The 27,510-nt window shown below is 41.7% G+C and overlaps 1 protein-coding gene across 2 annotated transcripts; it reads left to right on the top strand.

Moving 5' to 3' along the window:
• erlin2 (ER lipid raft associated 2) lies at positions 1-27,510 on the top strand. Of its 2 annotated transcripts, none has more exons than XM_063018082.1 (12): positions 1-63; positions 1,896-2,005; positions 4,502-4,583; positions 6,467-6,513; positions 8,949-9,010; positions 9,129-9,254; positions 12,137-12,210; positions 16,642-16,700; positions 17,655-17,746; positions 18,793-18,882; positions 25,151-25,230; positions 25,368-27,510. In XM_063018082.1, exons 2-12 carry the CDS (start codon positions 1,902-1,904, stop codon positions 25,533-25,535), a joined length of 984 nt encoding a protein of 327 aa, XP_062874152.1. In that variant the 5' UTR covers positions 1-63; positions 1,896-1,901; the 3' UTR covers positions 25,536-27,510. The 2 variants fall into 2 exon arrangements, with proteins under 2 accessions (XP_062874152.1, XP_062874153.1); XM_063018083.1 differs by lacking the exon at positions 1-63 and adding an exon at positions 474-542.

Here is a 27,510-nt window from a genome sequence, read left to right as displayed (position 1 = left end):
GAGATAGTGCACTCAGGTGTTGATTGTAGCCGTTGTGTCGGGATTAACCGACAACCTTAAAAGGTAATTTATCGTCTTTTTAAAATAGTATTAATAGTTACATTTAGTGAAATCGCTCATTAGGGACATATAAATGTCATTTACATGAAAGGGTTAAGAATAAAAGCAAAACACGCTTAGAAAAGAAGTGTTTTAATTCATAAAACTACCTAGCTTGTTAGCTAAATGCTAACTGTGTTGCTAGTTATACCTTTAGTCCAGGTGACGGTGTGATGTTAATGTATCACTTTAATATTTGTTAAACATTATGTTTGCATTTCATTTCACACCTTCATTTTGATTTCTGCATTTGTTCTTTTTCTGTGACTGAATTGTTTGAACAAACTTTATTGTATTATTTTCTGGTCAAAATCAGCCTCTCAATGCTCGACTAAAAGTTGCTGCTGATCGCTTGGGAAGCTTGCTTGGCTGTAAACAGTGTCACTGATGTCTCACCCACTTTCTACAGCATTGCAAACCTGTTCTGGTGGTTTGTAGATAAGGTGACTTTGGGGTTTCTTCCTAACCTTGACAGGAGACCACTGATCCGTTGGATGTTTTGTTGGCTGAAGTCAATCTATTCCTATTTACCATAAATACCTACATACCATATAGAAGCACTTTGTAGTTCTACAATTACTGACTGTAGTCCATCTGTCTCTCTGCATGCTTTGTTAGCCTGCTTTCATGCTGTTCTTCAATGGTCAGGACCCCCACAGGACCACCACAGAGCAGGTATTATTTAGGTGGTGGATCATTCTCAGCACTGCAGTGATACTGACATGGTGGTGGTGTGTTAGTGTGTGTTGTGCTGGTGTGAGTGGATCAGGGGAGTTTTTAAAACCTCACTGTCACTGCTGGACTGATATAATCGACCAACCAAAAACATCCAGCCAACAGCGCCCCGTGGGCAGCGTCCTGTGCCCACTGATGAAGGTCTAGAAGATGACCGACTCAAACAGCAGCAATAGATGAGCGATCGTCTCTGACTTTACATCTACAAGGTGGACCGACTAGGTAGGAGTGTCTAATAGAGTGGACAGTGAGTGGACACTGTATTTCACCATTCAGTGTCACTGCAGTGCTGAGAATCATCCACCACCTGAATAATACCTGCTCTGTGGTGGTCCTGATCATTGAAGAGCAGGGTGAAAGCAGGTTAAAAAAGTATGTAGAGAAACAGATGGACTACAGTCAGTAATTGTAGAACTACAAAGTGCTTCTATATGGTAAGTGGAGCTGATAAAATAGACAGTGAGTGTAGAAACAAGGCTGATGGGTGTATATGGGCACAGAGTCACCAGACGTCCTGGGGATGTTAAATGATATTAGAGGACTTTATTTACCAGCCAGTGAATCGTCCGAGCGGTTTTATGTGCTTCATTCAGTCACAGAGAAGGAACGGTCGCGGAAATCATTGCGTACTTTGACCTACACGCCCTGTTGTGTGTAAACTTTGATCTTTACTTGAGTGCTGCAGGTGAACCTACCGGTATGTTGCAGTGAGCAGACTGTAGCTTATCTGTTGCTCTGTATGCTGTCTACCACATGATATGAAATACAGGCCCTAATAGGATCCCTGCTGACCGTTTCACCTTAGCCCAAAGCCCTGTGTTTAACCTCTCTAAACACATGAGGAACGCTTTTCTGTCTGAATAGGCACAAATTCCCACAGACACACTTTTTTACCGAAATGTGCAGGCTGTTCTAGCTTCAAAAGGGACAGACTCTACAGATTCATGCCCATCGTTTTATTATAGCATGCCCAATAAGCTCATGAGTAGGTGTCCACATACTTTTGGGAGCGAGGGAATTAGGATGAAGTAACACTGTCCGCCGTCGTCCTCTGTGCTCAGGTCAGGATGAGCGCGGCTGCCGTGGTGTCGGTGATCTTGGCCGTCGGAGGAGCCGCTCTGTTTTCAGCCGTGCACAAGATCGAAGAGGGACACACGGGTGTTTACTACAGGTGAGCGCTGCACGCCGGGAAACTGTACCTGAGGGGCGCCAGACCAAGTTAATAAATAAGAGCGAGATTTAAAATGTGTGTGAACGTTATTTGTTTATTAGGATTTTAACGTCATGTTTTACACTTTGGTTACGTTCGAATACGAGTACGAATCCTTTATGGTCATTGCACATTGTACTTGTACACTTGCACAACGAAATTGGTGCAAGAAAAAACAGCAAACAATAACAGTACTATATACAAATATAAATATAAAAATATAAAACAGTACTTAAACAAAACAGAAGCTATTGCAGCTATTGCACATGTCCTATTCAAATTAAATTAAAAGTTGCACATGTCCCAGTAAAGTGAATGAAGGGAAATTGCACAAGACCCGTTGAATGACGCCTGTTGTGTCACATGTTTGTGTTTAACAGAGCTATGGCCCTGTTGTAAAAACTGTCTCTCAGTCTATTTATTAGTCCTTGTTTTGATTTGCCTGTACCGTCTACCCGAGGGCAGCAGTTCGAACATTCGGTACATTCTGGCATTCGTGACAGAACAGGTAAGCTACTCATCACACAAGATTCATCAGTTTAAGTTTTTAATATTAAACTATTTAGTATCCCTAATTCACCTCGCAGACACGGGGAGAACATGCAAACTCCACACAGAAAGGACCCGGACCGCCCCGCCTGGGGATCGAACCCAGGACCTTCTCGCCGTGAGAAATGTGGGTAACACAAAGTCACGAGGTGCTGAGGAGGCCACTGCTGGAATCTAGGGTTTGAATCCCTGGCGGTGCTATCAGCTGGTCGGGCGTCTACGTACAGACGTGGGTGGTTGTCCGTGTCGGGAAGGGTGGCGCGTCCTGTCCTGTCCTGTCCTGTCCTGTCCTGTCCTGTCCTGTCCTGTCCTGTCCAGAGTGTCTTACTGCATTGCACAAAGTTGTTTGCCTTTGAATAAATAAATATTACTATTTAATCGGGCGGCACGGTGGCCTCACGGCAAGAAGGTCCTGGGTTCGATCCCCAGGCGGGGCGGTCCGGTCCGGGTCCTTTCTGTGTGGAGTTTGCATGTTCTCCCCGTGTCCGCGTGGGTTTCCTCCCACAGTCCGAAGACGTGTTCGATATAATCTCGTGTACTGATGAATCGTGTGTAATGAGTAACTACGTTCCTGTCATGAATGTAACCACAGTGTAAAACATGACGTTAAAATCCTGATAAAGAAACAAACTATTTAATTAACATTATTTTGTTTAGTCTGTACAGTATAAAAACATGAGTAATTAAATAATAAACCTAATAACAGGTTGTTTTCAGAAAAATGTAGGACACTAGCTCACTAGTGCTGAGATTTAGGGTTCCAGGGTTTGAATCAAAGCAGTGCTATCGACCGGTTGAATGTCTGCACTGACATGGGGGGAGATCCTAGCTATTGTGATGAAACAGAGGCAGAAATGAATGTACTGTAGATCAATTGCAGTAACAGTGTTTTCCATTGGATGGCGCTGTGCACACCAGCCAAACGTTTCTCTAAATACAGTTTTTATTCTCATAAGTCACAAGTATGGAAATGGAAGTAATTATTCAGTTATAAAAATAAACTATCATCAGCAACAAGCAGGAGCCAAACAGTTATAACCACCAAGCACTCAAACACCACTGGCTACAAGAACACATTATAACAGATCAGCCATAACATTAAAACCACCTCCTTGTTTCTACGCTCACTGTCCATTTTATCAGCCCTACTTACCATATAGAAGCACTTTGTAGTTCTACAATTACTGACTGTAGTCCATCTGTTTCATGCTGTTCTTCAATGGTCAGGACCCCCACAGGACCCCCACAGAGCAGGTATTATTTAGGTGGTGGATGATTCTCGGCACTGCAGTGACACTGACATGGTGGTGGTGTGTTAGTGTGTGTTGTGCTGGTATGAGCGGATCAGACACAGCAGCGCTGCTGGAGTTTTTAAACACCTCACTGTCACTGCTGGACTGAGAATAGTCCACCAACCAAAAACACCCAGCCGACAGCGCCCCGTGGGCAGCGTCCTGTGACCACCGATGAAGGTCTAGAAGATGACCGACTCGAACAGCAGCAATAGATGAGCGATCGTCTCTGACTTTACATCTACAAGGTGGACCGACTAGGTAGGAGTGTCTAATAGAGTGGACAGTGAGTGGACACGGTGTTTAGAAACTCCAGCAGCGCTGCTGTATCTGATCCACTCATACCATACAACACACACTAACACACCACCACCATGTCAGTGTCACTGCAGTGCTGATGATCATCCACCACCTAAATAATACCTGCTCTGTGGTGGTCCTGACCATTGAAGAACAGTATGAAAGGGGGCTAAAAAGCATGTAGAGAAACAGATGGTCTACAGTCAGTAATTGTAGAACTTCACAGTGCTTCTATATGGTAAGTGGAGCTGATAAACAGGATCGTCCCGAAAAAATAAAGCCTCCCAGGCTGAATTGTTTTGTGCCGCTTGTTTAGGGGCGGCGCTCTGCTGACATCCACCAGCGTCCCGGGCTTTCACCTCATGCTGCCCTTCATCACCACCTACAAGCCTGTGCAGGTAGGATTCACCTTTATTACTTCCACAGTTTTACATTTAACACATAAACACTTTGTTTGGAAATGAAAATACTTAGAGACAGGATAACAAACATACTGAACTTTATGCCACTTCTTGTTGAGAAGTAGCAGCCAGGAAATCCTGTCAGTACCTGTTAAAGTATAGGTTTTGTGTGTTTTCTTTGTAATAGTATTCCCAGCATGATATATCAACCATGACATTTGGTAATCATTATTACAGTGAGTCAAACAACTTCTCAGGACTCCTACAAACACTCCTACACTCCACACTCCCTCCTTAACTTGGACTTGGCAGGGTGATCAAAATGTGTCTACGCACCCGTCATCACTTATTGTTCAACGTTAATACACAACTTGTACGGCCTAAATCAAATCCTGTGATATTTTTAATAAGAAAACTTTTTTATGCAGCTATATTAATCATTAAGTGACTAACAGTACTGTGACAGTATACTGTCTGAGCAATTGAGGGTTAAGGGCCTTGCTCAGGGGCCCAACAGTGGCAACCTGGCAGTAGTGGGGCTTGAACCAGCAACCTTCTGATTACTGGACCAGTACCTTAACCACTAGGCTACAGCTGCCCACAGCTCTCATTATTGAATTAGACTTGTGCCCCCCTTTTCCTACCCTAAATCTGTGATCCACCATGTTTAGAAGGTCCTGGGTTCAATCCCCAGGTGGAGCGGTCCGGGTCCTTTCTGTGTGGAGTTTGTATGTTCTCCCCGTGTCTGTGTGGGTTTCCTCCGGGAGCTCCGGTTTCCTTCCACAGTCCATAGACGTTGCTAGGGAGGGGAGTCAGAGCTACAAAATTGTCCACGGCTGTGTTTAATGTAACGCGAACAATGCATCTTACTTTATCTGCTGTTATATTATAACATGGTCCCACTGTGGTTTACAAGATGTAACATAAAGTCTCCACACGGGGGTGCTCACGTACAAGTTTATTTAATTATTATTATTTTTCTCCACTACCTATTTTTTGCTTCTTGCAACCCATTTTAGGGTTGCAACCCACTAGAAAATGGGCATTAACTTGGGCACTTTGGTGGCACAGAAGTCTTATGCCCTATCCCAGTTTGACCTGCACCTCTCCCACTGACACATGTTTAGTTCCCAGTCTGTCTTTATCATCGGAATGATGAACACTGACTGTAGGGAAGTTGTAGCCTAGTGGTTAGGGTACTGGACTAGTAATCGAAAGATTGCTGGTTCAAACCCTATCACTGCCAGGTTGTCACTGTTGGGCCCTTAAGCAAGGCCCTTAACCCTCAAATGCTTAGACTGTACACTGTCACAGTACTGTAGGTCGCTTTGGATAAAAGCGTCTGCTAAATGCCGAAGATGTAAATGTATCTGAGTCAGTGCACTTCACTAGATGTTGGTTTTGGTTCTTTGGTGAGTTTCTGGATGAGTATTTTTGGGAGGCCGACCCTTTCTGGGAACTTTCACCACTGTTCCAAGTTTCTTTCATTTGGGGTTTATGTCTCAGAGCAAACCACACAGATTTATTGAAAACATGCATCAGCATTTCAGCCGGTTCAGCTCATTTACACCACCGACATGATGTGTGTGCGTTGATCAGAACTGTTAATCTGTAGTATAGTGGGAAAAAAAATCGATGTTTATGCAGTGATTCAGCTTAAAGAGCTGAGCTGAGCTGAGCTAGTGGATAAAATAACACGACTGCATGGATTTCACATCACATTCACGGTTAATAAATCCACACATGTGCTTTAGCCCAGTTTGTTCACGTTCATTCCTCAGGACCTTGAATCGTACGTCTGTATGGAGCATTTAAAGCATAAAAATGTTTAATGTTGGTTTAAAAAAACAAAAAAAAAACGTTCTGCTTCGATTTTACAGACCACGCTTCAGACAGATGAAGTGAAAAATGTTCCCTGTGGCACAAGGTAAGTCTGAGTGCTTTAGCGGTTAAACATGCTCACCAGTCTGTTATAAATAGACATGAGTGGATGGATAAAGTTTTGGATAGAACGATGGATGATGAATGAAAAAAAAAGTGACCAGGAGGGAGGATCGATGGATGAATGGATAAACACAACAATAGATAAATAATTAGTGTTGCCTTATAGCGTTATCACTGGAATGTTAAATGAAACAATACATAGATGGATTAAATAATCAACGAAAAAAATGAATGGATGAAATGATGTATTGGAATAAAATGATGGATGGATAAGTGGAACAATATATGAATGAAAAATTGGATGATGTATGAATGGACAGATTTACAGATGCTTGGATGGGTGGATGGATGTATTGACGGCTGAAATGACAGATGGGTGGTGAAACAATGGACGAACGGAACAATGCAAAAACAAAACAGTTCATTGACGATAGATAGATAGATAGATAGATAGATAGATAGATAGATAGATAGATAGATAGATAGATAGATAGATAGATAGATAGATAGATAGATAGAATAGATGGATGAATCAGTGTATTGATGGATAAAATAGTTGGAAGGGATGGATGATGGATGGATGGATCGACGGATGCATGGTTAGGTGGATGAGTGGATGGATGGATGGATGTATATGTAGAATGACACATGGGTGGTAAAACAATGGATGGATGGAAGAATGCATAAATAAAACAAATGATTGGATATAGATTAAATTGATGGATGGATCAGTGTATTGATGGATAAAATTGATAGTTGGAAGGGATGGAATGATGGATGGGTGGGTGAGGAAAACAATATATGAATGAATAATTGGATTATGGATGAATGGATGGACAAATTGATGAATGGATGGATGGATGGATGGGTGATATGAGAGATGGGTGGTGAAACAATGGGTGGGTGGAACGATGCTTAAATAAAACAATAAATTGACGAAGAAGAGATGGTTTAAATGTATAGATAGATCAGTGTATCGATGGATAAAATTGTTGATAGTTGAAAGGGATGGAATGAAAATTGATGGATGCACTGATGGATGGATGTGTAGAATGACAGATGGGTGGCGAAACAATAGATGAACGGAACAATGCAAAAATAAAACAGTCCATTGACGATGGATTGATAGATTAAATGGATGGATGGTTTCGTGTATTAATGGATAAATTGATATATTGACAGAACAATATATAAATAAAACAATAAATTGCATAGAATAAGTAGTTTAAATGGATGATGGATCAGTGTACAGTATTAATATAAAATTGATAGTTGGAAGGGACGGAATGTTAATGGATGGGTGAGTAGAACAATACATGAATGAACAATTGGATTATGGATGCATGGATCTATAGATGTATGTACTGTATGTGTAGAATGACAGACAGATGGGTGGTAAAACAATGGATGGATGAAACAACACAAATAAAACAATCTGTTGACAATGGATGGATTAAATGGATAGATGGGTCAGTGTATCGATGGATAAAATTAATAGAAGGGATGGAAGGATGGATGGGTAATATGACAGATGGGTGGTGAAACAATGGGTGGGTGGAACGATACTTAAATAAAACAATAAATTGACAAAGGAGAGATAGTTTAAATGGATGGATGTGTATTGATGGATAAAATTGTTAATAGTTGGAAGGGATGGAATGATGGATCGACGGACAGACAGATAGATAGATGGATCGACGGATGCATAAACAGGTGGATGGATAGATGCATGTGTAGAATGACAGATGGGTGGTAAAACAATGGATAGACGGAACAATGTGTAAATTGACGATGGATTGATAGATTAAATGGATGTATGGATCAGTGTATCTGGTTAAATTGATAGTTGGAAGGGACGGAATGATGGATGGATGGGTAAGTAGAACAATATATGAATTAATAATTGGATTATGGATGCATGCATGCATGGATGGATGGATGTGTAGAATGATAGACAGATGGGTGGTAAAACAATGGATGGACGGAACAATGCACAAAGGGGATGGATGGATGGATGGATGAGTGAGTAGAACAATATATGAATGAATAATTAGATTATGGATGGATAGGATGGACGTATGGATGTGTAGAATGACATATGTGGTAAAACTATGGATGAACGGAACAATCTTCAAAAGAAACAGTTGATTGACAATGAGTAGATTAAATGGATGAATGGATCCGATGGATAAAATTGATTGTTGGAAGGGAAGGAATGATAGGTGGACGGTTGGAGAGGTTGGCAGACCGGCACAAAGACTTACAGTTAGATAAAACGAATGCACATACATAAAATGCACATGTTACATAAAAGATGGGACATTGATGATCACTCTCCTTATTTTAAACTGGTTAGATCGGACTCTCAAAAGATACCTCTCAGGTTCCTGTCATGTTTGTCTCTTTTTTATTTCACAGCGGTGGCGTCATCATCTATTTCGACCGAATCGAGGTGGTGAACTACCTCGTACCCTCAGCTGGTAAAGTAACGTTCATTTGATTTTAGTTCTGTAAGGAAGCATTTAAACGATACGGCAGTGTGTTGATGTCTGGGCTTGTTTTTATATGTTTTGTCTCGACTCTCGTCCCTGCCCACAGTCTATGACATTGTGAAGAACTTCACGGTGGATTATGACAAATCTCTCATCTTTAACAAAGTGCACCACGAGCTGAACCAGTTTTGCAGCGTACACACTCTTCAGGAGGTTTACATCGAACTGTTTGGTAAGAAATCCACCCTCCTGATACCTCGTTTTCTGTTCTGTTTATACATTTTCCTCCCAATGTTTCTCTGGATTTAGTCATATTCAGTTACTCGATTCGTATTGTCCCCCGGTCTCACTGAGCAGGCGACATTAATCAACCAGCAGAGGTCATAATTGCAGCAGTTATGCCCTCACTGACGAGCCAATCATCGTCCATATGGCTGCCCGAGATTTGAACTCACGAGTTTGAAATGTCAGCTAGACTGACCACTTGAGCGCATCCAATTTCTGCCCGTCAATCATCCTCTCACTAATGCTGGTCCCTGCTCCTGACTGGGGAGGACGAGGCTGCTCCACGCCCCCTCCGACACGTGCACAGCAATCGGACATCTTATCACCTACACTTGACGAGTGCGGTGCAGTTCAGCGCTGTGTACGGAGAGCCGCACCCTCTACTGCAATTTCCTTCGGGATCAGTAAAGTGTTATCTTATCTTATCTTATCTTACAGCACTCCTTTCCCATCTCCGTGCAGGCGCCACCAACCAGAGAGAGACCCCATCCGGCTTAATCCCGCCCCCTATCTGAACAACAGGCCAATCGTCGTTCGTGTGGCCGCTCAGCCTCAGCCAGCAGGCAGAGCCGAGATTCGATGCGATGTATTCGAGATCTCGGCTCTGGTGAACAGCGTGTGCTTTTACCGCTAGACGTTTTTGAAAATGGCCCAACTTTTTTGGAAATGGGGTTTAATCTAATGGTTTAATTTAAAATCGATCATCACAGTTTCGAGCCACAAGCTCTGAACTGGACTCCTGATAGCCAGAGGCGTTTGTTCAGTCTGCTGCTGTTCTGGTTCTGAACAAGTGCAATGTCTTATTCTTGAATCCCAAACAACTTTGAAATAAAATACTGCGGGATTACAGAAAATGAAAAAGTGGACCAGTTAGCAAGAAGGAAAACAAGCGAACAGATAACAGACCTCAAACTCCCACTCTCCGACCTCTTCACTCTAATAACAGTATACATACTAAACCAGTGGCAATCAGAATGAAACTCGCAAACCAATAATAAACTGATATAACGACTCATCAAACAACAGTTCGGGAAAAACGGACAGCTCACACATTCATATTTGATAAGAAGAGAGGAGCCCCCTGTATGCAACCTATGCCAAGCCATCAGAGAGAGAGAGACTGAAAACAACTGACTCTATAATCAATATCTTTACCAGAAACAATGCAAACATGATCATAAACTTTCTTACAAATACAAACTTGAGGACATTTTTTTTATAAACGCAATAAATTCCTGCCCCAAATAGCCGGTCCTGCCTTGAAATAACTCAACAGAGTAAACAAGGCGTTAGAAAAACCAAATAAACAAACAAACTTGAATCCCAAACAGCACAAGCAGTATCCTGCTTGTTTCATTTAGTTTATTTTTGGTTAATGTTGCACAGTGGCTTTTATTCAGCATTGTTTACTTAAATGCTCCCTGTGAACCAGTTTAATCTCATGAGAACTTGGTACATCGAAGGTCAGACAGGCTTGTCTACTCTGGGGTTCTGAGAAGAACATAATCATTGTACTGTGCAGTCCAGACACTAGGGATGTTTCCAAGATTTTTGTTACTTTACCACACGCCTGAGTCACATGATTACTTTACTGCAGCTCAGTTTGGATTAGGTATGTCAACAGTCAGAGGAGGTTATTAAAACTCAGACACATTTTTGAAATGTTAAAATATCTGACATTTATTAACATTATTATTGCATTTCCTTATAAGGTGGTCCGGGTAAAATTAGTGTAAAATGAGTTAGCGAATCATTAATTCCAGCACAGTGTGGTTACAGTTTGGGTTGCATTACTCGCTAGTCCTAGTTTTTCCTACATCGTGTTCCACTTATTAGCAGTGATTCAGGTATAATACACACATTTACAGTTTTTACTGTATGTGTGCGTTCTCAGAAGGTACTGCAACAGGAATGCCAATTTATTTTGACAGTTAAACGACTGTTATCTGTTATTGGTTAACCGAGGTCCTAGGTGGCGCAGTAGTAAACACGTTAGCTCATCAGTGCCGAGATCTCGAGCTCTCGAGTTCAAGTGTCAGCTCTGCTATCAGCCAGTCACCTACCCCAACCTTTTTTTGCAGCACGGACCGGTTTCATGTAAGATATGATTTCACGGGCCTGCAGGGGTGGGAGGATTTAAAATAGAATAACTCCCACCTAGTGGTGATTGGAGACAATAACACCTGAAGAGTTTTGGAAATTGAATTGCTCTTGTAGCGATCTCTAATTATTTATTCTTTCTGTGCGGCCCGGTAATAAATGACCCACAGACCGGTACCGATCCGCATCCCGGTGGTTGGGGACCACTGATCTACACAGACACATGAGTTTCTGTGTATCTGTAGGGGGAACGGTGGCTGAAACAGGGTTCCTTATCCTCGTCTCTGAGGCAAATGCGGCCTCTGCTGAACTGTCAAGGCGCCTGCACGGGCGGCAGCTCATCACGAATAGAGGCAGGGTGCAGATTTATTACATTTACGTTTTCAGCATTTAGCAGACGTTTTTATCCAAAGCGACTTATAGTACTGTAACAGTATACAATCTAAGCAATTAAGGGGTTATAGACATTGCTCAAGGGCCCAATAGTGACAACCTGGCAGTGGTTGTTTGATTACTAGTCCAGTACCTTAACCGCTAGGCTACAGCTGTATTATTATAGTTATTATTTTTCATAGTAGTAAATGCTGATCGTGATGATCCTCATTCAGATTTCATTCACCTTTAATACATATTATACCCCGTAGAATAGCACTTTTTGATTTCCTGCAGCTGTTATAATGTTAATTATAAGATATATTTTATCAGCCCTGCATTCTGTGTGTGTTTCAGATCAGATCGATGAGAATCTGAAGCTGACCCTGCAGGAAGATCTCACTAACATGGCTCCAGGTCTTATAATTCAGGTACATTTCTATTTCTCTTAACAATAATCATCCATACTGTTTTGTTCTGTTTGTTCTATCCTATTTTATTCTAGAATGTTCTGTTCTTGCATCAAGTTACATCAGGTTTTTGGAGGCAAAACACAAATTTTTTCCCCTTTTTTGACAATGTATTAGTTTCCAGTTACCTATTATAATTCCTTTACTACTTGCATCATCCCCTTGCACCCGCCCCCTTCGATAGCACATGCAGTTTCCGGCCGCTTCATTACACCAGTCAGTGGGGAATTCTCACAGCGAGTCTGTGTGTTCCTCCATTACTCATGCTGGTGCATCGAGCAGACAACAGGAGTCCCAGTTTTTAAACCAGTTCAACCATCCCTCCTTCACACATGGCCAACTGTGTCTGTAGACTTAAGTAGGCAAGGGGGTGTGGCAAGGTGGCTCAGTGGGTAGCACTGTCGCCTCACAGCAAGATGGTCCTGGGTTCGATCCCCAGGTGGTGCGGTCCAGGTCCTTTCTGTGTGGAGTTGTACGTGAACGCCCACTTGTGGAGGCTTTATGTTACACCCTGTAAACCACAGTTGGAACAGATTACTATCATTTTTATTAATGAAGTATATTTAGTGTTGCGTTTTGATGTGTTGCCTGGGTCGTGGTAAAAATCATGGACAAAAAAAAACTCTGTATTAGGCCACATCACCCACTTGTCCTCGATCCTTGATTGCTTTATTTTACAGAGCAGTGGTAGCTCAGTGGTTAATGTACTAGATTAGTAATCAGAAGGTTGCCGGTTCAAGCCACACCACCACCAAGTTTCCACTGTTGGGAAGGCCCTCACTTCAGTACAATCAGTTGCTCGACTTGTATTGAGTAACACTGGGTAAAAGTGACCACTAAATGCTTTAAATGTAAATAATAATTAGAGATGAACATTTTTCTTTCTGTTCCTGAACTGTTAGCCGTGTAATGAAAGCTTTCTTATTTATTCCTTGTACCTCATTCTTTATAGGTTTTGTCCTTTTGTTCTGTAATTTTTACTGAGCTCTTTATTTACTCTACTGTGGTTTTTCGACTTTAAGCTCAAATTTTAGGTGACGGCGATGACGGGAAAACCAGCGCCCCCGCTGAGCTGTGAATCGTTCTAAATCTCACACTGCTCTGTTAGATTATTATTCTAGTTACTGTGATTAATACACAGTCCGGCCAGAGTCATATTTCCTGTACGTTTTATTACCCTGCCCACAGTCTTTGAAATTCCGACCAAACATTGTCACTACAGATCTTGTGTTGGTTTGTTGGTGAGTCAGGTTGAATCATTAGCTCTGGTTTTGCTAAACATTGTCTTGTAAGTAACCACAAGGCTTAGTTTCCCAAGTTGGGCTTGGAATAGTGAGTGTCCTTTTGGAATCCGAACCCCTTTTGCTTTTCTGAACAAGCACACATTCTGCTCACTTGGCAGCCGCTCTTAAAAAGTCATTTTTAATGCAATCCAGAACCCTGAGAACACCTTTCTTCTCTTACTGCGCAGAAAAACTGTTCCTTCAGTCTTCAGAGCAGTTGGAGCCTAGCAGTTGAGGTACTGGACTAGTAATGAAAAGGTCGCTGGTTCAAGCCACACCACTGCCAGGTTGCTACTGTTGGACTCTTAAGCAAGGCCCTTAACTCTCAATTGCTTAGACAGTATACTGTCACAGTACTTTAAGTTGCTTTGCATAAAATGTCCTAATTATTGTCTTAATTATTCCTACTGCAGTATGTTACCAGACTTACCCCCGCAGAGCTCTACTAGAACACACAAGCACAAAACTGCTAATCCACATCAGTCTCTGTATTTTCTGTCTAAATCTGCAGAAGAAATAACGAGCACTAAGCACTGACAGAATATTGATGTCTTGCACTAAACCAGACATTTATACATAAAGTGCTTTAAGTAGCAAATGTTTTAGTTTTTCAGTGATTAATTAATTGTATCTGCATTAATAATGTATTACAGTCGTTTGTGTAGGGCAGGGGGGTCCAGTCTTTTCCTTTTGGGGCCAGGGGTGTCCAAGCCTTTTTTGTTGGGGGTCAGATGGAGTAAAAAAATACACAAACAAGGGGCCACAGACCCTTTTGTAATAAAACAAATAAAAATATACCAGAGCTACATGATTACTAACAATCCCACTTCCTGTTTATTTGAGTGACTAATGATGTAAGATTTTGCCGATTTCACTCACCAGTTTATAATCCTAACTGGAAGATTATTATACTCCTTTAAATTAAACATACCCATTTCCCTCTGAACTCAGTATAAAATATTAATCTTCCCGGCGCGCCTCAAATCTTCCGCATTTGTCGCCTAGTTTTTCAGTTTGGAGCCGCCGCGTTTATCCAAAAACGTTATCGGGAACGTCAATGTAGGTGCAACGTTAATGTTTTGAGTCGGGGGAAAGAAGACGGGGAGCGTTTTAGCTTTGTGACAGTGATCGCGATAGTGACACCCAGAGTTCAAACACTAAATTCTAACACATACTTAATAGCTGCACAGGTTTAATTTTATTTCTAAAATACTTCGCAAGCCTTTTCAAAAGTGGTAACATGCCACAGATAAAGACTATAAACACTATACACATTGCCATACTGAACACAACTGGCACAGTCACTTTAACCATCTTGTGATTTGTTGCTGCTTAGTTTTGCTACTACACTTTTTGCAATTATGCACTTTAGATCAACATAAGCTGCTGCAGTTTTTGTGCAATACTATCTCGTTCTATCATGTACGTGGTTGAATGACAATAAAGCTGAGTCTGAGTCTGAGATGACCCGTGGGCCGTAGTTTGCACGTCCCTGTAGACTATCAGTTGAAAATCCCCAATGTACGACACTGAAGAGTTCAATAATATGTTACAAACACGAAGTTTCTTCTTTCCTTACCTGGGGCGACAAACATGTCCTGGCTGATCGACTACATTCCCTCCTAAGCTTATTAAATATTTTTCAATTCTATAACACATCGTCACTGCTGTTAGATGGGATCAGTTTTATAAAAGCGAGGTAAAGCTGGATCTTTGTGTTTCTTAAGCCCAAGTATTAGAATCTGGTTGCGTGCTTCATGCTAAATAAAAACAACTGTACACGTTTTTCTTTTACTGTAATTCTGTTAATTCACCCCAGACATCAAAGTTACATTTCTGTCCAGTTTTTACGTAAAAAAAAAAACAATAAGCCTGCATGATCTGCACTGGACAAGATTAGTCCTGCTCAACTTGCATCAAAATCTCAAGAGTTTGAAGAGTTTAAAGTTGCAGACTGGCAATGGTTTGGCTCTAGGTAGTTAACGGACGAACTACAGGGGTCAGTTTGTGCTGTATTTTTACAACCATACTATCATAAGATGCTAGGCATTTTGCAAAGTAGTCTCTCATGTTTTCCTTTGTGAGCTGTGCTGGAGTGAAGGCTTCTAAAGATACTTTAGGCCATATAGTGTATGTGGAATGTAGTTGTTTTCACCACATCCTTTGCTAACAGTGTATAAAATAATAAAGTCCCCTCTGTATAAGGTCTATAAAGATGTGGTTTGACTAGTTGTGTGCAAACAAGCTCCAGTTGCTCAACACAGAGCCCTGGTAAACACTCGAGCCAACCACCACCTCTGGTTTGAATCTCAGCAGTGCTATCGGCTGGCGGAACGTCTACACAGACGTGATTGGGTGATTGACTGATGGTCTGATGTGTGATGGCCAATGGGTTGGCGCTTTGTCCAGGGTATTCCTGCATTGCACCTAGTGTTTCAGGGTAATCCAGACCCACTGTGACCCTGAATAGGATAAAGTGATCAATGAAAATGGAAAAAAATGATATTATTATTTAAGTATGTTTCAAACTGTGTCTAAAATACAAAAAGACTTCTTACTTAAACTGATTTTCCTACAAAAATAGATTTTCTTTTTTCACATTGGCTTAGTGCTTGATTGCTTGATCTGTGGCTGAAATATTTCCTAATTTACTTCAGTTGTGGGTGAGTGTGATGAACATCCTTCTCCATCCTTTATCCTTTACCACCATAATTGTGTAATAAATTGAATAATCCTGTCAGCTGCCAGACTATTTGTGCTAAGAGCATCCAGCAGACTCAGCAGGAGTTTCTTTAACGAAGCGTTTACTCTCCGTTTCCCAGAGTGAAATGAATGAGTCCCGTGTTAGAACTTGTCTGAGGAGTGATGCATGAGCTTTAACGTTCACACAGTTAATAGTAGCCATTATGTGCCTCACATCCCTGAGGTTTACGATCTACCCACGGTCCTGGTTTTACTTTTCCTTCTGTGTTGTCGTCTCTTCTTCTGTGAGTCTTGATGCTGTCATAGGTGTGCAGGGTTTTATCTCTGTACACCGATCTGTCTTTTATTGTCACTTAGTTTGTGATTAAACATCTTTTTTTCTTCCTATTTTTTATCTGTATCTCAGGCGGTTCGTGTTACTAAACCCAACATACCCGAGTCCGTCCGCAGGAACTATGAGCTCATGTAAGTTTACCATCTCAGTCTGACTAGCAATGTGCCATTAATCATCAATACTGTATCTAGTAAATGCCTGTAAAATAACACAGTTAACACAGTTTACAAAAACATTGTAAAGTATTTTAAGATAGATAGATAGATAGACAGGTAGACGGATGAATGGACGGACGGATGGATGGACAGATGGATGGATGAACAGATGGATAGATGGATGGATGGACAGACTAATGGATGGATGGATAGATTTTTTTTTTGTTAAATGTTCTTTCCTCAGTTTTAATACCATTTGATTTAGAAATGGAATATCCAACAAGCCCATGGTCAGCAGTCCAATTACTTTTACATATATATAGGTCTCCAGACCCTTGTTAAAAAGGAAAGAAAAAGGAAAATGAAAGAACAGTTGTTTTAAAGTACTTTATTATGTTATTGTAAACTGTGTTGAATGATCATTTGATATTTTACAGACATTTACCTCAATGTGAGAAGGTACTTTTGGCACCAGCTATCTCAGACCTCACATTCTCACAGCCTGTTACAGTGCATACAGGAAATCGTATTGTGTGTGTGTGTGTGTGTGTGTGTGTGTGCGTGTGTGTGTGTGTGTGTGTGTTTAAAGGACACATGTTTTACTGGTTATGAATTTTCAGAGCGGTGTTTGAACTGGTGAGTCGCCAGCATGTAAAAGAGAAAAATAAATCACTGGTGTAACAAACTAGCCAAAATGACTAACCAGTAAACCGGCCAGTTTAACAGTTTACTGGCTTCAGCAGACTTGTAATGGAAATCAGGTTTAATTCACATTAAACTCTATAGAATTTTAATTCTAAAAATTAAACCAGTGATTTATAGGATGTGTGAATTCGAACCTGGTGCATGTGGAGTCAGGCTGCACATAGTACAGGATTTATACTTAAAGAACTGTGTGTGTGTGTGTGTGTGTGTGTGTGTGTGTGTCAGGGAGACTGAAAGGACCAAGTTGTTAATTGCTGCTCAGACTCAGAAGGTGGTGGAGAAAGAGGCGGAGACTGAGAGAAAACGAGCTGTGATTGGTGAGAAAAGCTCATAACACACCCCTTCTAAACTTGCATATTTGTTTTATTATTATTATTAATACATCTTATATTATATTCATAGTACAAATAAATTTAGTAGTGCAGTGAGGAAGTTGTTGCATAGTAAATATTTAAGTAAAGATTAAAGTAAACAAATAAAGTTAATGGTACTAAACTGATGTGCGCAAACTGTAATTTAGCTGTGTAGTAAAGTCACATCACTTCCATCAACCGCTTTATCCTGGTCAGAGTCACAGCGGGTCCGGTTTAACCTGGAGAAACCCTGGGCGCAGGGCAGGATAAAGGATTCGCCGCCTGCACAGAGGCGGGGAATAATGGAGATCAGTGTGTGACTGTATGTAGGTGAAACTAATCCCTGTGTGAACCTGCATGGTGCAGGGGAAAAGAAGTGGTTGGCTATTACACATGTGTCGGAGGGGGCGTAGCGTGTGTGAGTACTGGAGATACAACTGGGGAATTGGATACGACTAGAAAAATGCATAAATGGGGAAAAAAGAAACTACGCTTAGCAGTACCACAGTATAAGTAGGTAAATTAGTCATTTTAAGGTAAACAGACAGTTGATTAACTGTTTAATCCCCAGGTGGGGCGGTCCGGGTCCTTTCTGTGTGGAGTTTGCATGTTCTCCCCGTGTCCGTGTGGGTTTCCTCCGGGTGCTCCGGTTTCCTCCCACAGTCCAAAGACGTGCAAGTGAGGTGAATTGGAGACACTAAATTGTCCACGACTGTGTTCGATATAACCTTGAGAACTTATGAATCGTGTGTAATGAGTAACTATCGTTCCTGTCATGAATGTAACCACAGTGTAAAACATGATGTTAAAATCCTAATAAACAAACAAACCAAATAGACAAATAAATTTTTTTTCATTTATCTAACTTCACCAGCACTTATCTGATGTTTTCCTTACTAATTAAAATATGAAAGTTATTTTAATTATGATTATAATAGTCCTCTGAATTCCTGTAAATGGCATTTAAATGCACAGATAATGACTAAAACGTTTCGTTGTGGTTTATGTAGAGGCGGAAAAGATCGCTCAAGTGGCCGAGATTAAATTTGAACAGAAAGTGATGGAGAAGGAGACGGAGAAAAAGATCTCAGAAATCGAAGGTATGTGGTAAATATTATCATAGTCTTGATGAATGAATGAATCTTAAGCAGCTCTGTAGATTAGTTAGGTGTGCTAACACTGTATCCTTCATTAAAACAAAGTTTTTAGAATAAAAACTAAATTAGATAAACAGATAGATGAACAGATAGACTGGGTAGACTGATGGATGGATGGACGGACGGACGGACGGACGGATAGTTGGATGGACGGATGGATAGTTGCATGACCGACAGACAGGTAGAATTGAAAGGTAGTTAGATGGATGGATGGATGGATAGAAAGATGGACAGATAGACAGGTAGATGGATGGATGAATGGACAAACGGACGGATGGATGGACAAATAAACAAATGGACGGACGGACTGACAGATGGATGGATGGTCTGGAGACCTGTATGACCAAAAGAACAAGGAAGTTGGTTTACACTCTGCTTGCTATAAATGTGTGTGTATGTATATATACAGTCGAATCCGATTAATCGGACCACCGGTTAATCGGACCAGCCGCTTATTCGGACCGAATCCTAAAGTACCGAAACAAATCCTATTATGTACATGTAATGTTATTCGCTTATTTGGACCAAAATTCCGTTTAATCGGACCAAAGAACGTGAGAGCGAATAAGAAAAAGAAGCCACAAGTCGCCACTTAGAGCGGATGCAAAGCGGGTCAGCGAGATATGGGAGGATTCCTGGGCTCCCCGGGAGAATTTATGCTTTTATCAAAGGTCAGGAAATCCGAAAAGTTGTGTTGACAAGAGCGAAACCAGCGGGAGGTGAACACGCCCACCACTTTCTTTCCCACAACGAAGCACCCAGTAGCCAGCAGCGTGGTTACTGGATCCATCTGCATCTCCGCTTTTCGGCGAAATGAAGTCAAGCGTAAACAAGAGTTTTTAGAATAAAAAGCATAGTAAAATACTACCGTAATACCTAATTACACCTACTACAAATGAAATGTATATTAATATAAAGCAATTCAAACTATAAACAAATCAAGAAATACGAGGGATCTTCAAAAAGTTTCCTCACTTTCATATATTGTGGTTATAAGCGGTGAGGTTGGGAGGAGGAGTAATCGGTTGTGTCTGAGAGACTGAGAGACGCTTATGGTCCGGATTTAGCTCCATCTGATTTCCACCTCTTTGGACGCTCAGAGAAGCCTTAAGGGTAAGAAGATTTTCATGTGATGATGATGTGAAAGCAGCGGTGCAACAGTCGCTACGAACTCAGCCAAAAACCTTTTTTGCTGATGGCATTAAAAAGTTGGTGTGACGCTGAAAAATGCATCGGTAGGTGACTGTGTAGAAAAGTGATGGAGTTTGTGTTTGAAATTCTTAATAAATTGAGTTTAAAAAAGTGCAGAAACTTTTACAAAAAAATCCTCATTGAAAGAGAGAACAGTGCTTTTCACCACTATTATTAAAACACCAATATAAGGCAGATCTTTAGGAACATGGTGTTCAAACCCTCCAGTAGGAGCTGTAGTGCACCAACACCTTCCTTAAATACTTTTCAGTTTTGACTTTTCATCACTTATCTGCGATATGAAGGTCCTCTATATATCAGGACACCCTCACGATTGAGGAATGCATGAGTTTCAGCTACGGCACTTGCTATCAGGTGTAATAAATAAGTGAAATAAAGGAAATGATCTGTTTTCAATTATATTACCTACCCTTGTGCACAATGCAAAGCTCTATAAAGACATGAGAAACTCTGTCCTCTGTCCTACTGTACAGATTTGGAATGAACTGGAACATCAACTCAGGCTTTCTTGGCTAACATTAGTGCCCAGCCGTACAAACCTTTTGACCGATCGGGCACAAAAGCCTTTTCAGAAGAGTGACAACTGTTCTAGCTAAGATCACATCGAGGTCTCTTTATTTTAATACCATTTGTTTTTTTAATATCATAACATTAAAACCATCTCCTTGTTTCTACACTCACTGTCCATTTTATCAGCTCCACTTACCATATAGAAGCACTTTGTAGTTCTACAATTACTGACTGTAGTCCATCTGTTTCTCTACATACCTTTTTTACTTCCTTTCACCCTGTTCTTCAATGGTCAGGACCACCACAGAGCAGGTATTATTTAGGTGGTGGATGATTCTCAGCACTGCAGTGACACTGACATGGTGGTGGTGTGTTAGTGTGTGTTGTGCTGGTATGAGTGGATCAGACACAGCAGTGCTGCTGGAGTTTTTAAACACCTCACTGTCACTGCTGGACTGAGAATAGTCCACCAACCAAAAATATCCAGCCAACAGTGCCCCGTGGGCAGCGTCCTGTGACCACTGATGAAGGTCTAGAAGATGACCGACTCAAACAGCAGCAATAGATGAGCGATCGTCTCTGACTTTACATCTACAAGGTGGACCGACTAGGTAGGAGTGTCTAATAGGGTGGACACAGTATATAAAAACTCCAGCAGCGCTGCTGTGTCTTATCCACTCACACCAGCTGATACCAGCACAACACACACTAACACACCACCATGTCAGTGTCACTGCAGTGCTGAGAATCATTCACCACCTAAATAATACCTGCTCTGTGGTGGTCCTGACCATTGAAGAACAGGATGAAAGCAGGATAAAAAGGTATGCAGAGAAACAGATGGACTACAGTCAGTAATTGTAGAACTACAAAGTGCTTCTATATGGTAAGTGGAGCTGATAACATGTAGAAACCAGGAGGTGGTTTTAATATTATGGCTGATCGGTGTATAGCGTCATTAAATGGTATTCGGTGCATTTGCCATGGTTAAAAAGGCGTTATGTGAAGAGTTAAAAACAATACCTGATATTTTTAAATGAATGCAGGACCTTTCAGTAGAATCCAGCCGTTTCCCACAGACACTGCCAATAACGAGCCGAACTGAACCTGAATCCAGATGTTTTACGGATTCTTCCATCTACAAATCTACAGGTCCTTCTCAAAAAATTAGCATATTGTGATAAAGTTCATTATTTTCCATAATGTAATGATAAAAATTAAACTTTCATATATTTTAGATTCATTGCACACCAACTGAAATATTTCAGGTCTTTTATTGTTTTAATACTGATGCTTTTGGCATACAGCTCATGAAAACCCAAAATTCCTATCTCAAAAAATTAGCATATTTCATCCGATTAATAAAAGAAAAGTGTTTTTAATACAAAAAAAGTCAACCTTCAAATAATTATGTTCAGTTATGCACTCAATACTTGGTCGGGAATCCTTTTGCAGAAATGACTGCTTCAATGCGGCGTGGCATGGAGGCAATCAGCCTGTGGCACTGCTGAGGTGTTGTGGAGGCCCAGGATGCTTCGATAGCGGCCTTAAGCTCATCCAGAGTGTTGGGTCTTGTGTCTCTCAACTTTCTCTTCACAATATCCCACAGATTCTCTATGGGGTTCAGGTCAGGAGAGTTGGCAGGCCAATTGAGCACAGTAATACCATGGTCAGTAAACCATTCACCAGTGGTTTTGGCACTGTGAGCAGGTGCCAGGTCGTGCTGAAAAATGAAATCTTCATCTCCATAAAGCTTTTCAGCAGATAGAAGCATGAAGTGCTCCAAAATCTCCTGATAGCTAGCTGCATTGACCCTGCCCTTGATAAAACACAGTGGACCAACACCAGCAGCTGACATGGCACCCCAGACCATCACTGACTGTGGGTACTTGACACTGGACTTCAGGCATTTTGGCATTTCCTTCTCCCCAGTCTTCCTCCAGACTCTGGCACCTTGATTTCCGAATGACATGCAAAATTTGCTTTCATCCGAAAACAGTACTTTGGACCACTGAGCAACAGTCCAGTGCTGCTGTTTCTGGTTCAAAAGTGGCTTGACCTGGGGAATGCGGCACCTGTAGCCCATTCCCTGCACACGCCTGTGCACGGTGGCTCTGGATGTTTCTACTCCAGACTCAGTCCACTGCTTCCGCAGGTCCCCCAAGGTCTGGAATCGGCCCTTCTCCACAATCTTCCTCAGGGTCCGGTCACCTCTTCTCGTTGTGCAGCGTTTTCTGCCACACTTTTTCCTTCCCACAGACTTCCCACTGAGGTGCCTTGATACAGCACTCTGGGAACAGCCTATTCGTTCAGAAATTTCTTTCTGTGTCTTACCCTCTTGCTTGAGGGTGTCAATGATGGCCTTCTGGACAGCAGTCAGGTCGGCAGTCTTACCCATGATTGCAGTTTTGAGTAATGAACCAGGCTGGGAGTTTTTAAAAGCCTCAGGAATCTTTTGCAGGTGTTTAGAGTTAATTCGTTGATTCAGATGATTAGGTTAATAGCTCGTTTAGAGAACCTTTTCATGATATGCTAATTTTTTGAGATAGGAATTTTGGGTTTTCATGAGCTGTATGCCAAAATCATCAGTATTAAAACAATAAAAGACCTGAAATATTTCAGTTGGTGTGCAATGAATCTAAAATATATGAAAGTTTAATTTTTATCATTACATTATGGAAAATAATGAACTTTATCACAATATGCTAATTTTTTGAGAAGGACCTGTATATCAGGTCTATTTTAGGAAAATCCCAGCGGAATCTATACAGTTCATTATCTACACACATTCACCGACTTCATTACATGCAGTGTGTGTTAGCTGATTTTGAGATTGTGTTCTGTTGCTGTCGTTTTTTATTAAAACGTGGGATTTACTCGAAGCCTGAGAGAAAACAAAAGCTCAGTCTGGCATGGGTCGGACCACACAGATCCTGAAAACACCGAAGTTACACAATGAACAGAAAGCAAACATCACTAAAGCGAAATCAGATTGTATATTATCAAGTCAGATCAGGGCTGATCAGTTACTGTGCTAAACAGACTCCAGGGATTTTCTTAATACGTAATAGATTTGTAGATGGAAGCATCTGTAAAACATCCTGATTCAGGTTTATTATTGATTGATTACTTTAATGATCCCCGAAGGGAAATCGCAGTGTTGGTGGCCTCAAAACAATCCCGCAGAGCCTCCTTACAATGCGAGTCCTTGCAGGCTGCTCCTGAACAATGGGTGTGTAGGTGGGGTAAGGAGAACAAGGATGTGATCTGATCTGCCCTTTCTTGACATTAGCATACAGTAGGTCCAATGTTTTGTAGTCTCTGGTGGGGCATTCCACAAACAGTAGGGAGTGTATCAGAGAGTGAAGTATGATTAAAATCACCTGACATTGCTAGGAAGGCATTTGGGTTTTTTAGTTCTCTTCATTTTTGGTAGGAACTGCTGGATTATATTAAAAAGTGATTCGAACTCCCAACCTTTCGATTGATATCACTGTACCACTGATGGCGCCTGCACAGAGGCGGGGAAGGAGTGGGTTGATCAGGGTGTGTCTCCCCGTACACATTTGTGTCAGTGTATATATATTTGCACTTTAGTGTGCTTATTCTTATTCTATTTTTATATTCTTCTTTTATTCTAGGTTTATTGTTTAATTAATGTTAAATGTTGCACCATGGATCAGAGAGTAACGCAATTTCAATCCTCTGTATGTCCTATACATACTGCAGTTTTGACAATAAAGCAACTTTGACTTTGACAAGGCTGATTCGCATATATGCACTCGCCCAGTGTGGGTGACAAAATGCATACGGCTGCTGCCCCTGTCGGAGGGGGCGTGGGTTAGCTGCGTTCTCCTCAAATCAAAGAATTAGAATCTGACTTCATTGGCCAAGTATGCTCCACACATACAAGGAATTTGACTTTGGTTATACGGAGTCAAATTTCTTGTGTGTGTGAGCATACTTGTGCCAATAAAGTGTGAAATCAGAGCGGGGGTCGACTTTAGTGGAGAGGAAGCATGGCGCAATTGGACGCGCTAAAAAGTGGGGAGAAAAAGGGGAAAAAATACATAAAGAAATTTGTATTTGTAAAAAATGATGCGTTAATAACAGAGCTGGGTATTAAAAAGTGATTGGACAGGGCGCTTGGCTGGCGCAGAGCTTCCTAATTCCAATCTCAGCTTTGCTATCAGCCAGTCGGGCACATAAACAAAACACACGTTTGGCTGCGTGTCTGTAAGGGGCTGGTCAGTGGCTAAACAGGGTTTCCTCATAACTGCTGCAATTATGACCCCTGCTGGCCGATCGATGGCGTCTGCATAATGAGACGGAGGTAATGGGTGAGTGTGAGGGTGTTTATAAATAGTTTTATTTTACAGCATAACAGCCGAGTATCATAAGCAGCTTCGTGTTTATGGGGTGCACTGTTTTGTTGTTTATTAGGTGGAGTCGTAATAATTCGCAATTATTCTCTCTCTCTCTCTCTTAGATAGCGCTTTTCTAGCCCGTCAGAAAGCGAAAGCAGATGCCGAGTTTTACACTTCCCAGAAAGCAGCAGAAGCCAATAAGGTGCGACCCCAGCAGGGGTATCCAGACCCCTCAAACAGAACCAGTAAATCATACTGGATCTCTACACCACTTTATTACACCTCCTTTTATCGTTTCTCTCTCAACTTTTTAACCTTTAACCCCTCTCTGCCCTGCAGTTTAAGCTGACGCCTCAGTACCTGCAGCTGATCAAGTTCCAGTCGATCGCGGCCAACAACAAGATCTACTTCGGCACCGACATTCCCAAAGTGTTCGTGGATTCCGGGTCCAAAAGGGCGTCCAAGATCACGGACGTTCTGTCTGAGGATCTGCTCAACCTGGACTGACCTGGACTCGCACCAGGGGAGGAAAATGCCACCCTGGGACTGGTGATCAGTAAAGCCACGGGCACATCACGGCTCTTCTGGTGAAACGGCTGAGCAAGCTGAAAGATTGGAGATGTTGGGAGGTTTAGCAGTTATTGAATTATGAATGAATGAATGAATTTCTATGCATATAGAACGATTTTGTATATTGACAGTTTAATGTTAGTTCATCTTTAATTTATCTGTAAACAGTCTAAGCGAATTATCTTCTAAACTATTTATGTGTTGATATGAAAAAGGTTCCTTGATGCGAATGATTATGGTACAAACCTCGTCAGCGCGGTCTAACTAGGAATTCCTACTAGGATAGTCCAGCAAAGTCTCCTCCAGGCTACTAGGATTAAAAAGGTCTTCTTAGGACTACTAGGATAGTCCGGGAGGTGTCCTTAAGACTATCAGGATAGTCTGGGAAGTCTTCTCAGGACCTCTAGGATTATCCAGGAGGTCTTTTCAGAGCTAATAGGAGGTCCAGGAGGTATCCTAAAGAATACTAAAATGGTCCAGGAGATCTCTTCAGGACTACTGGGATAGTCTTATCATGACTACTAGAATAGTCTGAGAAGTGAGGTCTACTCATGACTGCTAGGATAGTCTGAGAGGTATCCTAAAGAATACTAGGATGGTCCAGGAGATCTCATCAGGACTACTAGGATAGTCCGAGAAGTGAGGTCTCCTCAGGACTACTTGTATAGTCCAGGAGGTCTTCTCAGGACTACTAGGATTGTCTAGGAGGTCTTCTCAGGACTACTAGGAGTGCATGAGCGGTCCTTTCAGGACTATTAGAATAGTCTGTGAGGTCTCATCAGGACTACTAGCATGGTCTGGGAAAGTTGCCTCAGGACTACTTGGATTGTTTGAGAGGTCTTATCAGGACTATTAGGGTAGTCTGAGAAGTGAGGTCTACTCGTGACTACTAGTATAGTCTGAAAGGTCTCCCCAGGAATACTAGAATAGTCTGTGAGGTATCCTAAAAAATATCAGGATGGTCCAGGAGATCTCCTCAAGACTACTAGGATAGTCTGTGTTGTCTTATCACGACTACTAGAATAGTCCGAGAAGTGAGGTCTCCTCAGGACTACTAGTATAGTCCAGGAGGTCTTATCAGGACTACTAGGATAGTCTGTGAGGTCTCCTTCAGACTACTAGGATAGTCCAGGACATCTCCTCAGTACTACTGGGATGGTCCGGGAGGTCTCCTCCTCAGGACTAATAGAATAGTTCGATAAGTCTTCTTAGTACTACTAGGATAGTCGAAGAGTTCTCCTCAGGGCTACTAGGATAGTCCGGGAGGTCTTCTTAGGACCTCTAAGATAGTTTGGTATATCTTATTAGGACTACTAGGATAGTCCAGGAAGTCACCTCTCGACTACTAGGATAGTCCAGGAGGTCTCCTCAGGACTACTAGTATAGTCCAGGAGGTCTTATCAGGACTACTAGGATAGTCTGTGAGGTCTCCTTCAGACTACTAGGATAGTCCAGGACATCTCCTCAGTACTACTGGGATGGTCCGGGAGGTCTCCTCCTCAGGACTAATAGAATAGTTCGATAAGTCTTCTTAGTACTACTAGGATAGTCGAAGAGTTCTCCTCAGGGCTACTAGGATAGTCCGGGAGGTCTTCTTAGGACCTCTAAGATAGTTTGGTATATCTTATTAGGACTACTAGGATAGTCCAGGAAGTCACCTCTCGACTACTAGGATAGTCCAGGAGGTCTCCTCAGGACTACTAGGGTATGAGAGGTCTTTTTAGAACTACTAGTATAGTCCAGGAGGTCATATCAGCACCTCTAGGTCTCCTCAGGACTTCTGGGATAGTCTGGGAGGTCTTCTCAGGACTACTAGTATAGTCCAGGAGATCTCCTCAGCACGTATCATGTCATATCGGTCTGGTTCCTCACATCCTGAACAAAATTAAAGTCCAAATTATCTTCTTTTAAA

The sequence above is a fragment of the Trichomycterus rosablanca genome, chromosome 21, assembly GCF_030014385.1.
Source record: "Trichomycterus rosablanca isolate fTriRos1 chromosome 21, fTriRos1.hap1, whole genome shotgun sequence".
NCBI classification, from domain to species: domain Eukaryota; kingdom Metazoa; phylum Chordata; class Actinopteri; order Siluriformes; family Trichomycteridae; genus Trichomycterus; species Trichomycterus rosablanca.
This window is presented reverse-complemented; position numbering and strand designations above follow the sequence as displayed.

Coding starts and splice junctions, on each gene's coding strand:
- erlin2 (XM_063018082.1), top strand. CDS start 1,902: ATGAGCGCGGCTGCCGTGGTGTCGGTGATCTTGGCCGTCGGAGGAGCC. Junction 4,584..6,466: donor CCACCTACAAGCCTGTGCAG/GTAGGATTCACC, acceptor TCGATTTTACAG/ACCACGCTTCAGACAGATGA. Junction 12,211..16,641: donor CTCCAGGTCTTATAATTCAG/GTACATTTCTAT, acceptor TCTGTATCTCAG/GCGGTTCGTGTTACTAAACC.